We start from the raw sequence: 12245 nt of genomic DNA, 5'->3' as shown, positions 1-12245 counted from the left end.
AGGGGGGGCCCCCCCCGGTTTGCTGCTCTCAGCACCCCAAATCCAGCCTCCCCAAAGACCTTGAGTCACCCCAAAACACAACTGGGGACCCCCTCAATGGGGGGGGGGGCAGGCAACACCCCCTGTCGCAGCCTCTCGCCTCACGTTGGGCTGAAAACCCACCAGTTTGGGGAAATTGACCCCAAACCTGGGGGGGGGGTGAACCCGGGTGCCCCCGCACGGACAATCCCCCCGTGTCCCCCCCCGGGACCGGGGCCCCGAAGAACCCGGCCGGTGTGCGTGTGTGTGCGTGTGTGTGTCCTGTGTCCGTCTGTCCGTCCGTCCCTCTGTCACCTTCCCCCCCCCCTTTTCCATTTGGGATTTTCCTTTAATTTTCTCCCCAATTTTTAATTCCCCCCCCAGTCCCCGACGGGGAATCCCATCCCTTTTCTGCTGAATGTACCCAGCACCGTTCGTGTTTTAGTGGATGTGTTTTTAGTACAAAAAAAAGACAAAAAAAAAACAAACCTTTTTTTTTTCTGTTTTAAAAAAAATAATAATAAAAAAATAATAAAAATGAAAAATTCTTACAGCGCCGACAATTGGGGGAAAAGGCGTTTGCGCTGCAAGAGAATTGAACCTGAGTGCATTTTGGCACTGCCACAAAAACCCGGGATCCTTTAGATGGAAGTTCTTGTGAATTACATTAAAAAAAAAAAAAATAAAAAAAAAAAATCATCTTTTTTTTCTAATATTTAAAGAGTGTTTTTGTAGGTTTAAAAAAAAGACAAAAAAAATAAAAAAAATAATCCCAACTTGGAATTTGTACGGCTGAGCGGGACGCGGGGGCCTCGCATCTGCGGTGTCCCGGTTTGCTTGGGTTTCGGTTCTTATTTTTTGTTGGTTTTTTTTGAGTTTGGGTTTTTTTTTGGTTGGTTTTCTTTTTTTTTTTTTTTTTTTTTTTATAATAAAGTGAAAAATAATGTTTCTGTTCTCATGTCATTACTATAAAAAATAAAACTTTAGGAAAAAAAAAAAACCCCAAAGTGTGAGGAGTGTTTTTGCCCCCGCCCTGCTGCGGATGTGGGGGATCTGTGGGAATCACGGGGCGGGGGGATCCGGGGGGGGGGGTCCCTGGGGGAGGGATCCGTAAGGGGGGGGGTCCCTGGGGGGGGGTCCCTGGGGGGGGGATCCGTAAGGGGGGGGGTCCCTGGGGGGGTCCCTGGGGGGGACACGGATCCCTGGGTATTTGGGGGGTCCCTGGGCATGGGGGTCCCACAGGGGTGGGGGATCCCTGGGGGTGGGGAGTCCCGGGGAAGGGGGCGGATCCCCGGGGGGGTCCGGGGGGAGCCCGCAGGGGGGTCCCTGGCCCCGCCCCGGCCCCGCCCCCTCTCGCCCCGCCCACCAATGACCACGCCCCTCCCTGGGCCCGCCCCCTCTTTCCGCCCCGCCCCGGCGCCCGCCGCACTCCGACAAGGTGCCGGCCCCGCGCGGTGGCGGCGGCGAGGGTCGCTCCCATTGGCGGCGTCCCGCACGGCGCCTCCCTATTGGTGGCGGAGGTGGGGGCGGGGCGCCGCACCCGGCGCGCGCACGGCCCGCCCCTCTTCCCCCTCCTCCGCCCCCCCCCCCCCCCCGCCCGCCGCCTCGGGCCGCCGCCGCCGGGCGGAGGGAGCGCCAGGCCCGGCCCGCCCGCTCCCGCGCACCGCTCCCGCCCCGGCCCCGGCCCCGGCCCCGGCCCCGGGAGGGCGGGCGGCGCTGCCGCCGAGCATGGCGAGCCGCCGCCGGGCCCCGCGGCCGAGCGGCGGGGGGCGCTGACCCGGCCCGGCCCTGACGGGCCCTCCGCGCCGGTGAGTGATCGACAGGCCCCTCCCGGCCTGGAGCTCCCGCTCCCGGGGCTCCGTTCCGCCGTGGGGCCCTGGGGCACCGCAGAGGGGCCCGCTGACCCCGCCCGGCGGCCCCCGGCCCCCCCTCCCCCCGCCCCGCCCCGCGCTGCTTCGGGCCTTCCCGGCCCGCAGGGATCCCCGATCCGCCGGGGCCCTCCCCGGGGCCGCCCCGCCCTGCGGGTGCCCCCCGGTCCCCCTCTGGGTCCCCCGGCCCCAGCAGATCCGCCGCGACACCCCCCCCCCCCCGGCCCGGCCCCGTGAGGGACCCCCAGGCCCTGGGACCCCCGGCCCGCTCCCCTGTCGCCCCCCCCCGCCCCAACCCCTGGCGCAGCACCCGGCTCCTGCGGGGGTTTCTCAGCCCCGTGTCCCCCCCCCCAGGGCTGGCATCGCCCCCCAGGCTGGCACCGCCCCGGGGGGGCCAAGCAGGGTGCAGCCGCCCCCCAGCTTTGTGCAGCCCCCCCCGCAGCTGGGTCCCCGCGTCCCTTTTGTTCGGCTGCTCCAGGCCCTGCCTGCAGCGGGGGGGGGGCTGGGCAGCACCAGGCAGCGCCCCCCCACCCCCCCTCGGGTCCTGCCTGCACCACACCGGCCTCCTAACCCGGGGGGGGCCGGGGGGGGGGCGGGAGGAAACATCCCGTGGGGTGAGGACGGCGCAAGCCTGAGCTGCTGCAGCCGGTGTTTCCTCTTTCCGCGGCGGAGGGAAGAAATCCCCGGGCCGGGCCCGGAAGCGGGTGCTGGGGTGCGGGGGTGGGGGGCACAGAGACCCCCCTCCCCATCCCAGTGGTTGGGTCGGAACCCCCCCTCCATGGCAACTGACCCCCCGGCCACTGGCCAGTACTCACCAGTACCCACCAGTACCCGCCGTTTGTGGGTGCTGGCAGCAGCGCTGGTGTGAGTTTGGGGCCCCCCCTCTTTTAAGCTGCCGTTGGGGGGGGGTCCAGGATGCCCTTTTTGGGGGGACACACCCGGTGGTCCCCATCCTGTCCCCTCTCTCCATTGGCTTCAAGGGAGGGTGATGCAGCAAAACCCACTGCTCCTCGGGGGGGGGGGTACCCCGAGTCCCCTGTGCCCACCTGCAATCCAGAGACAATGCTGGGGGGGGGGGGGGTGTTTCTGGGGAGCCTGACACCTTGGTGACAGCCGGGCATGGCCCTGGGGGGGGGGGCTGGCAGTTGGGCCCAGGGGACGCCTGCCCCCCCCCATGGTGGCTGGCGGGGAGAGGCCTCTCTTATCCTGATGAAGGCAGCGGGGCGGGGGCCAGGCAGCGGATCCAAACCCGGGACCCTTCCCCTTCTCCCCTTCATCTACCCTGGGGGGGGGGTCAGTGTCAGGCTGGGGGACCCCCATGCCCACCCCTAGCCATTCCTGGGGGGTTTAACCCAGGACCGTGCCCCTTGGGGCTCGGAGACCCCCCGGAGGTCTTGGGGTCAGCCCGCTCCCCAGGGTGTGAGGTGGGATTTTGGCTGGGTGGGGGGTGAGGGAGGTGGGGGGGGTGGTCTGCTGGCCACGGGTGAGGTACCAGCATGGCCCCTGCCCCCCCACAGCGAGACCCCCGCGCGTCCTGTGCTATGAGCGTTCGGCGTGACTTCTCCGCGAGCAGTTGCAAATGAAAATGGAGGATATGTCTTTGTCTGGCCTGGATAACAGCAAACTGGAGGTGAGCGGCCCCCCGGGCTGTCCGTCTGTTCCCCCCCCATGGCGCCCACCCCCCTCCTGTCTCTAACAGCCCCTCCCTCACCCCAGGCCATCGCGCATGAGATCTACACGGACCTGGTGGAAGATGCCTGCCTGGGCCTCTGCTTCGAAGTCCACCGGGCCGTCAAGTGCGGCTACTTCTTCCTGGACGACACGGACCCCGACAGCATGAAGGACTTCGGTGAGCACCCCGGGGATGGGGTGACGATGGCAACGGGGGCACGGCGAGCGTCTCGCACCGCGAAAAGCCACAGCGAAGTTCTGGGGGGTAGCGGTCGTCCCCGCGCGTAAGGATTTCGGCACAAGCGGTGCCGAGGAGGATTAAACACGCGGTGGTCCAGCTGTCCTCCCCCGGCAGTGCTGGTGCTGCTGGGATGTGACCACCCTGTCCCAGAGGAGTCGTTTTGTCCCCTCCTGGGGTGAGCTGAACCCCAGAAATGCCGCCCCAAGGCGCGGTGCTCTGCCCTGGGGGAGCACAGTGGGAAGGGGGGAGCAGAGACCCCCCCTGGCTGCACTGCTGCTGGTTTCAGGCCCCAAAGCCAAGCTGGGGGTCTGGGAAGGGACTGGCGGTCCAAGGAACCCCCCCAGAGCAAAGCACCGGAGCTGGGGGGCACAGCCGGTGTCGCCCCCACAGCAGAGGGAGGTCTCGGGGGGGCTGACGCATGTGCCTCCCGCAGAGATCGTGGACCAGCCCGGCGTGGACATCTTCGGGCAGGTCTACAACCAGTGGAAGAACAAGGAGTGCGTGTGCCCCAACTGCAGCCGCAGCATCGCCGCCTCCCGCTTCGCCCCCCACCTGGAGAAGTGCCTGGGCATGGGCCGCAACAGCAGCCGCATCGCCAACCGGAGGTGAGCGTGTCCCCCCAAAAGCTGGGCTGGAGGCTCCCACGGTCCCCCCCTGTGTGGGGAAACCGAGGCACAAGGGGGGACTGAGGCTGTGGGGCTGTGTCTCTTCTCGGTGGGGGGGTGCAGAGGGTTTGGGCACCCCCATCTCAGGGCTGATGAGTCTGGGATGGAAACGGGGCGTCAGGGCTCTCCCCGCTCCTTGCTTTTCATTGTGGGGGTGCGTGTCCTTGCCCCCTAACCTGGAGTTCCCCCTCCAGCTCCACTTGCTCTATCCCACTGCTCCCTTCCTTCCTTCCCAGAAAAACAAACCGGGAATCCTGGCTCCTCTGTCCCCCCTTCCCTTGGTGGCTGCTGGGGACCCCGTCTTGGATCTGGGACTGTTTGGGGTGGGCACAGCGGAGCTGGTGGGGTGCGGGACGGATCCTGGGGTGCCGGGGAGGGCGTGGGACAGATCCCGGCTGCGGGTCCTTGACCTTCCTCCCCTCCCTGTGCAGGATCGCGAGCAGCAACAACATGAACAAGTCGGAGAGCGACCAGGAGGACAACGACGACATCAACGACAACGACTGGTCCTACGGCTCCGAGAAGAAAGGTGGGGGGACGGGACGGGGGGGGGGCAGCTCAGCTGGGGGTCCCTGGCCCCCCGTGAGGGGTGGGGGGGACACGTCCCGGCTGCCCCGTGGCCCTTGAACCCCAGTGCTGTGGGGGTCCCCGACTGCCCCACCCCGTCCCCGGGGAGGGGAGCGTCGCGGCAGCAGGGGTGGAAGGTGGGCTGGCAGCCGCTGCTGCAGCACCTGGGGCTAAATCCAGCAGAAAAGGTAAAAGTCGTCCCTTCTCTGTCTCTCCCTGTAGCAAAGAAGAGGAAATCGGATAAGGTGAGGGGCCGGGGCAGTGGGGAGCTGCTGGGGAGGGGCCCGGGGCGGGGGGGGTGTGACACGGGGCTCGCTGCCCCCAACGCCCCGCTCTCGTTGCAGAACCCCAACTCGCCCCGCAGGTCCAAGGCCCTCAAACACAAAAATGGTGAGGGGGGGCGGGGGGGTGGGGAGGGGGCGGGGTGTGGGGAGGGGGCGGGGTGTGGGGAGGGGTGGGGTGGGGTGTGGGCGGGGTTTGTGGTGGTGAGCACGTGGGGTGGGTTATCTGGGTGGGTGGGGTAACCGCGGTGGGTGAAGCTTGTTCGGGGAGCGGGCTCTGCCTGGATGGGGCTGGGGGCACGTGGGGGCCGGGCCGCGGGCAGGGACCCCCCTCAGCCCTCCTCAACCCTCTTCTCTTGCAGGCGAGATCGGTGGGAACCCCGATCCCTTCAAGGTGAGCCCAGGGTGGTGGGAGATGGCGCCCGGTCCCTCCTGTGTCCCCGGGACGGCCCCGGCCCGCTTTGTCCCTGATGCCGCTCTCTGCCCCCCCCCACAGTACAGCAACTCGGCGGGGATCAACTACGAGACGCTGGGCCCCGAGGAGCTGCGGACGCTGCTCACCACGGTGCGTGGCCTTGGGAGGTGCTGACAGGCGCAGAGGAACCCCGTCCCCAGCCGGACGGGGTGCGCAGGGACCGGCTCTCCCAGGATCTGTCCTGGCTCAGCTCTGGCTGGCTTCCAGGCTGGGAATGGGGACATTGGTGATCTGAACCCGGTGACAGGGATGTGCGTCTTCCCCTGGAGAAGCCCTGCACCCCACTGGGCAGAAAGCCCCGGTCCTGGGGGACATGGTGGCCTGGGGTGGTGGAACTGGTTTGTCTGGGGGGGACAGGGCAGCGCTGGGAGGTTGGGGTCCCCAGGGCCGTCACAGTGGAGCGCAGCCTGGGGGTTGGGTGGCCGCCTCTCCGCCCGCTCACCCGTCCCTTCTCTCCCCAGCAATGCGGGGTCATCTCCGAGCACACCAAGAAGATGTGCACCAGGTGAGAACGTCCTGGCGTAGGGCTGCGGGGGGCTTTGTGGGGGTCCCCAGGGTGCCTGGCTCCCCGTGGGAGCTGGGGGGGACGCACAGCAAAATGCCTGACTCAGCCCCGTGACTCCTCCGTCAGGTCCCTGCGGTGTCCCCAGCACACAGATGAGCAGCGGAGATCCGTCCGGGTTTACCTCCTCGGACCCTCTGCGTAAGTGAGCGCACACATGTGCGTGCAGGTGCACGTACACGCAGGGTCCGATAGGTCCCAGGAGTGTGGCACTGTGCCACCCAGCGTGAACGGAGGCTGGGGGGGCTGCGCGGGGCACCCAGGCCCCCAGCAAGGGTGGGAACGGGGACAGGACACCTCCGGGGAGGCTTGGAGGGCTGATTGGGGTGTGCAACCCAGCCGGGTCCTGGGGAGCTGGATCGAGCCCCTGGTGCCTCCCTTGTGTCGAGGGGTGCAGCGCCGCGGGCTCCCGGGGGCTGGGGACCCCCGTAACACCTCTGCCCAGGTCCCTGCCCGAGGCAGAGGGCAGCGTGGAGAATGACAGCTTCGAGGTGGCGGAGAGCCAGGCCATCATGAGCCGGCTGCAGTGGGACGGCTCCTCCGACATCTCGCCCTCCGACTCGGCCTCCTCGAAAGCCAGTGAGTGTTTGGGGGTGGGGGCAGATCCACAGACACCCCCCCCGCCACGGGGGCAGAACTGGGTGTTCTGGCATCTCCCCAGCACGAGACGGGACAGACCGACCGCGGTTATCCAAACCACCTTGAAGAGCCCCTGCGGCATCTGCTGCCGTATCTTGTCACCTACCTGGGTGGGAGGGAGCGTCCCCTAGTTTTGGGGTGTATTTTCCTGGGGGGGGAAATCCTCTCTGGTTTGGGGGGGCCTCCTGCTGGCCCAGCTGTTTCCCAACGCCCCCATCTCCTCCCTTTCCCCCCACAAGGTACAAACAACTCGGAGTCCCGCAAGACGAAGAAGAAGAAGCCGCACTTGGGGTTGGTGAGCGGTGCCCCGGGGCTCGGCTCCAGCAAGAAGAAGAAGCCCAAACCCCCTGCGCCCCACACCCCCAGCATCTACGACGACATCAACTGAGGAGGGGGACGGACAGACGGACGGACGCGGGCCGGGGCAGCCCCACGCGTCAGACACTGAGCGGGTACCTGGGACACGGAGGATGGAGGACTTTGGCCATCGCTGTGGGGAGCGGGGGGGGACACACACAAGATTTAGGAGCCCCCATTAGTGCCCCCCTTCCTCCCCCCACCCCGGTGCCTCTATTTATTCTGTGACAGTTTTTGTACGTGGGGGCTCCCATCGGGGCTTGGAGGCACAACGCCCTCTCCCTTCCCGCTGCCCCCCCCAAAACCAGCTGTGCCCCCTCCCACGCTCGCTCCTCCAGAGCCCCTTACCCCAGCGGGGCGGGGAGTGCAGCTGGGCCCCTGGGGGGGGGGTCTGGAACTGGGTAAGGGGGGTACAGCAACCCCCAGGGGCTGCTCCCCCTCCCCACGCTGGCGCTCGCTGGTCGGGCTGGCTCAGGACGGGGGCAGCACGTTGAGAGGGGGCTCCTCCCTGCTCAGAGGAGACAAGTGGGGACCCCCACACCCCGGAACAGCTGTAACCAGCTGGATTTGGCTGCTGGGGGGTGTTTGGGGCCTGGCACTGCCTGTGCAGGGCTGGCACAGGCCCCGGGGCGGGGGGGGCTGCATGCTGTATCCTTTGTGTGTGGAGCTGTTTCGGGGGGACGCGCGGGGCCGGGGGAGTGCTGTGACCTTCCCTCAGGTCTCTGCCCTGCTGGGGACACCCCGTGTGCTTGGCAGGGCCGGGAAACGCACCAGACCCCCATGGCCACAGAGTGAACTGGGGGGGAACGTGGGACGCAGCCCAGCTCCAAGGCAGAGCCCCCCCTCCCCGCATTCCCAGGCCAGCTCTGGATCCCCACATGCTGGGGACCTGCTGCTGCAGGTGGGGGGGGTGTCTTTTGGAACCCCCAGCAGCTCTGGCTGGTGTTTGTAACCCCATGGGCTCTGGTCTTTGGCTGGGGGGGGGGGCCAGGACCAGCCCCCATTGTGCAGGCCTGGGGAGGACGGGACCCTCGCGCCGAATCCAGCTCCCCCGCAGCCCGGTGATCCCCCCAAGCTGTTTCCCATCGCAGGAGCGGCGGTAGGGACAGGGTTGGCTCAGCCCCCTCTGTTGTATCCCCCCCGCCAGCTGTCTGACACCCCAAGTTTGGCTGTAGTGTCTGGGGGGGTGCTGCTCCTGCCCCCCACCCCCCCGTGCTGCCGTGGTGGGGCTCAGGAATTATGGTGCTCTGGATTCACTATTGTTCTAAAACTGCTGCTAAAGGCGAGTGCTGGGGCTGGAGCCAGCGGGGGCAGGTGGGCTCCTCACGGAGCCCTGGGCACCCCAAACCGCCGGGGGGGGCCCCACCCCACCCCCCTCCTTGCTGTGGTTGGTGGTAGCACCCAGCGTGGCTTTGGGGGGGGTGGCGGAAGGCGGGGGGGGGGGCTGGCCAGGGGAGCACGCCGAGCTGGCCTTCGCGTGCCCTGGGGCGGGGGTCCAGGCACCCAGAAACACGGGGGGACCACCCTGCCCCCCCCCCCCCACCACCTGCCTGGGGAGAGCAGAGTGACCGGTGGGGACAGCTCACACCCCTCCGGCTGCGGGAGAGGGGCTGCAATTTGGGGTCCAAGGGGCGTAACAGGGCTGGGGTGGGGGGGCATGGATTGTGCCCTGTCCCGTTTCCCCCCCCCCCCAGGGCCCTCCTGGGCTCGAGACTCGTGTTTCGTGCACCTTTGCCGTCCCGTCCGGGTAGTTGCGCCGTTGTGAGGTCTGTGTGTCCGTGAGGGGGTTGTGGCTGCCCCTGTAAATAAAACTGCATCTTGACTTGGTATCTGCGGCTCATGGCTGCTGTGCGGTGCCAGCACCCTGCTTAATTACGTGGTTTAATTAAGCAGGGCCATTGTGACTCCCACCCCAGTTCCCACCATTTGATTTACACAAATCCGCTTGTGGGAGTGTCTTTTTTTCTTTTTTTTTTTTTAAAACACTTGGGGAAGGCAGCAGGGCTGAGCCAGGGCCGCGGTTTTGCCACAGCCGCCCCTCCCCGGGCAGGAAGGCGAGTGCTCGGCCTGACGTTACACCTTTTATTCGCTTTCAAAAGTCCCTGGCAGGAAGCCGCAGCTCGTTCCGGTGCAGGGCCCAGGCTCGTACCCGCCAGGCCCAGATCCTGCCCCAGGGCCGGCTCCTCCCCGGAGCGCTGCGTGGGGCTGGGGGGGGGAAGGACAGTGGCTGGGGGGAGCACAGCTCCTTCGCAGGGGGACAAAGTCCAGCACCGAGACTGGGAAGGACGTGCCAAGCTCCCACCGTGCCGGCTCTGGTCACCGTAACCCCACGGTGAAGAAAGCAGCGCCTGGCCGAGTGCCGCGCTGCCAGGCTGGGGGGGTGGGCCGTGGCACAGGTGGCGTCCCTACTGTCCGTACATCCCGAACGCCAGGAAGCTGAACAGGACGGTGACGCCGATCAAGGAGACGGTGGCCGGGGCGGTGAAGAGCTGCCGGTAGTTGATGCGGAAATACCAGGCAACTGCCAGTACCACCATGACAGCGGGGACCATCAGGTTCCCCGCGCTGAAGGGGAGGCCGCCGCTATCGGGGGTGGCGGTGCCGGGGTCGGGCAGCGTGGTGGCGGCAGCGCTCCGGGAGCGGTGGCAGTGGATGACGCAGTTGTCGGTGATGTGGAGCGAGCGCAGCGTCCGCCCCTGGTCCTGCAGCAGCTGCCCGCGATAGATGAACTTCATCTGGCTCTCCTGGCCCGGGAAACACTTGCTGCGGAGGGAGGGAAGGGTCAGGGAGGGGCTCACGCCTCAAGTGACCTGGGGCTGGGGGACACCCCCCACCCCCAATCGCAAAACTGAGGAGGGTCCTGGCTCAGAGGGACGGTGATGGCACTGCCACCGTGTGCCGTCTTGTCTTTCAAACTTGTTGTTTTAAAATCGGCGCCACCTCGTTATTTCTGGAGGGATCCCTAACCGGGGGGGTAGCGGCGGAGTGAGAACGGATGAAAACCTTCCACCGCCCTCCGGCAGCGTGGTGGGGAGGGGCCGGGTTGTACAAGGGGGAAAAAACCTCGGGAGGTGTTTGGCAACCAGGCAGTGCTCCCTTGTGTCCCACTCTCCCTCGGGACTCACCTCTTGAGCCCCCCCACGGTGTCCTCAGGCCGCACCACGGCCACCTCCTCCGTGTCGTTGAGGAATTTGAGCCGGATCTTGATGAGGCCGGAGCACAGGTCGTCATCCCCCGTGGCAGGTGGCCCCCCCGGGGCGCTGGGCTCAGCGGCCGGGGTCCGTTTGGGCGAGTTCCGGATGTCCAGCAGCCGCTCCAGGCCGGGGTCGGGGGGGCTGCTGCCGGCCCCCTGCTCTGCCACCGGCCCTGACGCCGCCCCCCCTTCCTCTTCTGTTTTCTCCTCTGTGTTCTCGGGGACCCTGGGGGGGTCCGGGGCTTCGGCCGCCCCCGCCGTCCCCACGTACCGCTCCACGCGGCCGAGCCGGATGACGGCCGCGTCCCCGGCCGCGACGATCGTTCCCAAAAGCTGGTTGCTGCTGTCAGCCACGTAGGTGGACAGCCAGGCCAGGACCAGCGCCAGGACCAGCACCGCCACGCCGGCCACCGCCGTCACCTCGTCCCCCACCCCTCGGATGAGGGTGGCGGTGGGGGGCTCCATCTCCGGAGCGGGACGGAGGAGCCGGGGCTCCCCCCCCGCCCCCCTCCTCAGCCCGGCGGCCTCTGTCCCGGCTCAACTCTCCCACGAAGCCGCCGTGCCCGGGGCGAACCGGCCGTGCGGAGCCCCCGGGGCCTCTTCGCGGTCGCGTTCGGCCTTCAAGTAAATCCCGCTGCTGCTCCGAGGGCTGCGGGGAAGGGAGAGGCGTTTACCGCCGGCGCTGCCTTTCTGTTACCGAGGCACCGAACCGGCGAGAGCCGGGGACGGGGCGACACCCGCGGGGCAGGGCCGGGGGCGGGCGGGGGAGGGCGGCAGCCGCTCGGCGAGCGGGGGATGGCCTCGGGAGACGGAGGAGGAGGAGGAGGAGGAGGACGGGCCCGGGCCCCGCGGGCAGCGGGACGCCGTAATCACAGCCCGGCGGGCCGCGCCTTCCCTGCCGGGCCGGGCCCGGGGCCGCTGGGCTCCCGAAGCACCCCGGTCCCAGCCGGGGTCACGGCACCCCCGAGCGCCGGCCCCGCTCCCGCAAGGGAACAGAGCGACGGCGCCAGCGGGGCGAGAAGCCCGGTCACCGCCGGTCCCGGCCGCCCCGGGCCTTTCTGCGGCGGCCCCTCGCCGGGCAGGGGCAGGGGAGGGTCCGGGGGTCCCGGGGGGGGGGGGGGGGGGCCCGGCCCGGCCCGGCCCCGCCCGCACTCACCGCGTCCCGCCGCCCGCCGGAAGCGCCACGTCACACGTCATACGCCACACGTCACACGCCGCCGCCACGGGGACGGGGGGGGGGGGGAGAAGGCCGCGGGCGCGCACGCAACGCGTCACGGCCGCGCCGTCGCCCCACGCCCACTAGGCGTGGCCCGGCGCGCGGTGATGGCGTAAGGGAGAGGTGGGTGGGAGGGAAGGCGGAGCGCGCGGGCCCCGCCTCCGGGTTGAGCGGAAGGGGGCGTGGCCTCGGGCGGGGCCGATGGGCGGGGCCACGGCGTGGGGCGGGGCGTCGCGTGCCTCACGTGTCCCCGGCCCGTCCCCCCCGGCCCGTGTCGTCCCCGGCCCCTGTCCCGCCCGGTCTGTGCCCCCCCGGTCTGTCCCCCCCCCAGCCCCTGTTCCCCCCGGTCTGTGCCCCCCCCGGTCTGTGCCCCCCCCCGGTCTGTCCCCCCCCGGCCCGTCCCCCCCCCAGCCCCTGTTCCCCCCGGTCTGTCCCCCCCCGGCCCGTCCCCCCCCCCCGGCCCCTGTCCCGCCCGGCGCGGTGCCTCCGCCG

The 12245-nt window shown here is 68.4% G+C and overlaps 2 protein-coding genes across 3 annotated transcripts; one reads left to right on the top strand and one right to left on the bottom strand.

Moving 5' to 3' along the window:
• Window positions 1-1625: 1625 nt before the first annotated feature.
• On the top strand, window positions 1626-8552 carry ATXN7L3 (ataxin 7 like 3). Of its 2 annotated transcripts, XM_075775426.1 has the most exons (13): window positions 1630-1826; window positions 3404-3516; window positions 3603-3735; window positions 4232-4403; window positions 4895-4992; window positions 5253-5275; window positions 5375-5420; window positions 5674-5705; window positions 5808-5876; window positions 6248-6291; window positions 6418-6489; window positions 6794-6927; window positions 7227-8462. In XM_075775426.1, exons 2-13 carry the CDS (start codon window positions 3466-3468, stop codon window positions 7373-7375), a joined length of 1023 nt encoding a protein of 340 aa, XP_075631541.1. In that variant the 5' UTR covers window positions 1630-1826; window positions 3404-3465; the 3' UTR covers window positions 7376-8462. The 2 variants fall into 2 exon arrangements, with proteins under 2 accessions (XP_075631540.1, XP_075631541.1); XM_075775425.1 differs by having other exon boundaries at window positions 1626-1826; window positions 5253-5420; window positions 7227-8552.
• Window positions 8553-9412: 860 nt separating this feature from the next.
• On the bottom strand, window positions 9413-11305 carry TMUB2 (transmembrane and ubiquitin like domain containing 2). The gene is made up of 2 exons (XM_075775434.1): window positions 10470-11305; window positions 9413-10107 (listed from the first exon to the last, which is right to left on the bottom strand). The coding sequence occupies exons 1-2, from the start codon at window positions 11000-11002 to the stop codon at window positions 9750-9752; spliced, it is 891 nt and encodes a 296-aa protein (XP_075631549.1). The 5' UTR covers window positions 11003-11305; the 3' UTR covers window positions 9413-9749.
• Between the last annotated feature and the right edge of the window lie 940 nt (window positions 11306-12245).

This window comes from Balearica regulorum, chromosome 24 (assembly GCF_011004875.1).
Source record: "Balearica regulorum gibbericeps isolate bBalReg1 chromosome 24, bBalReg1.pri, whole genome shotgun sequence".
Classification (NCBI taxonomy): Eukaryota; Metazoa; Chordata; class Aves; order Gruiformes; family Gruidae; genus Balearica; species Balearica regulorum.
This window is presented reverse-complemented; position numbering and strand designations above follow the sequence as displayed.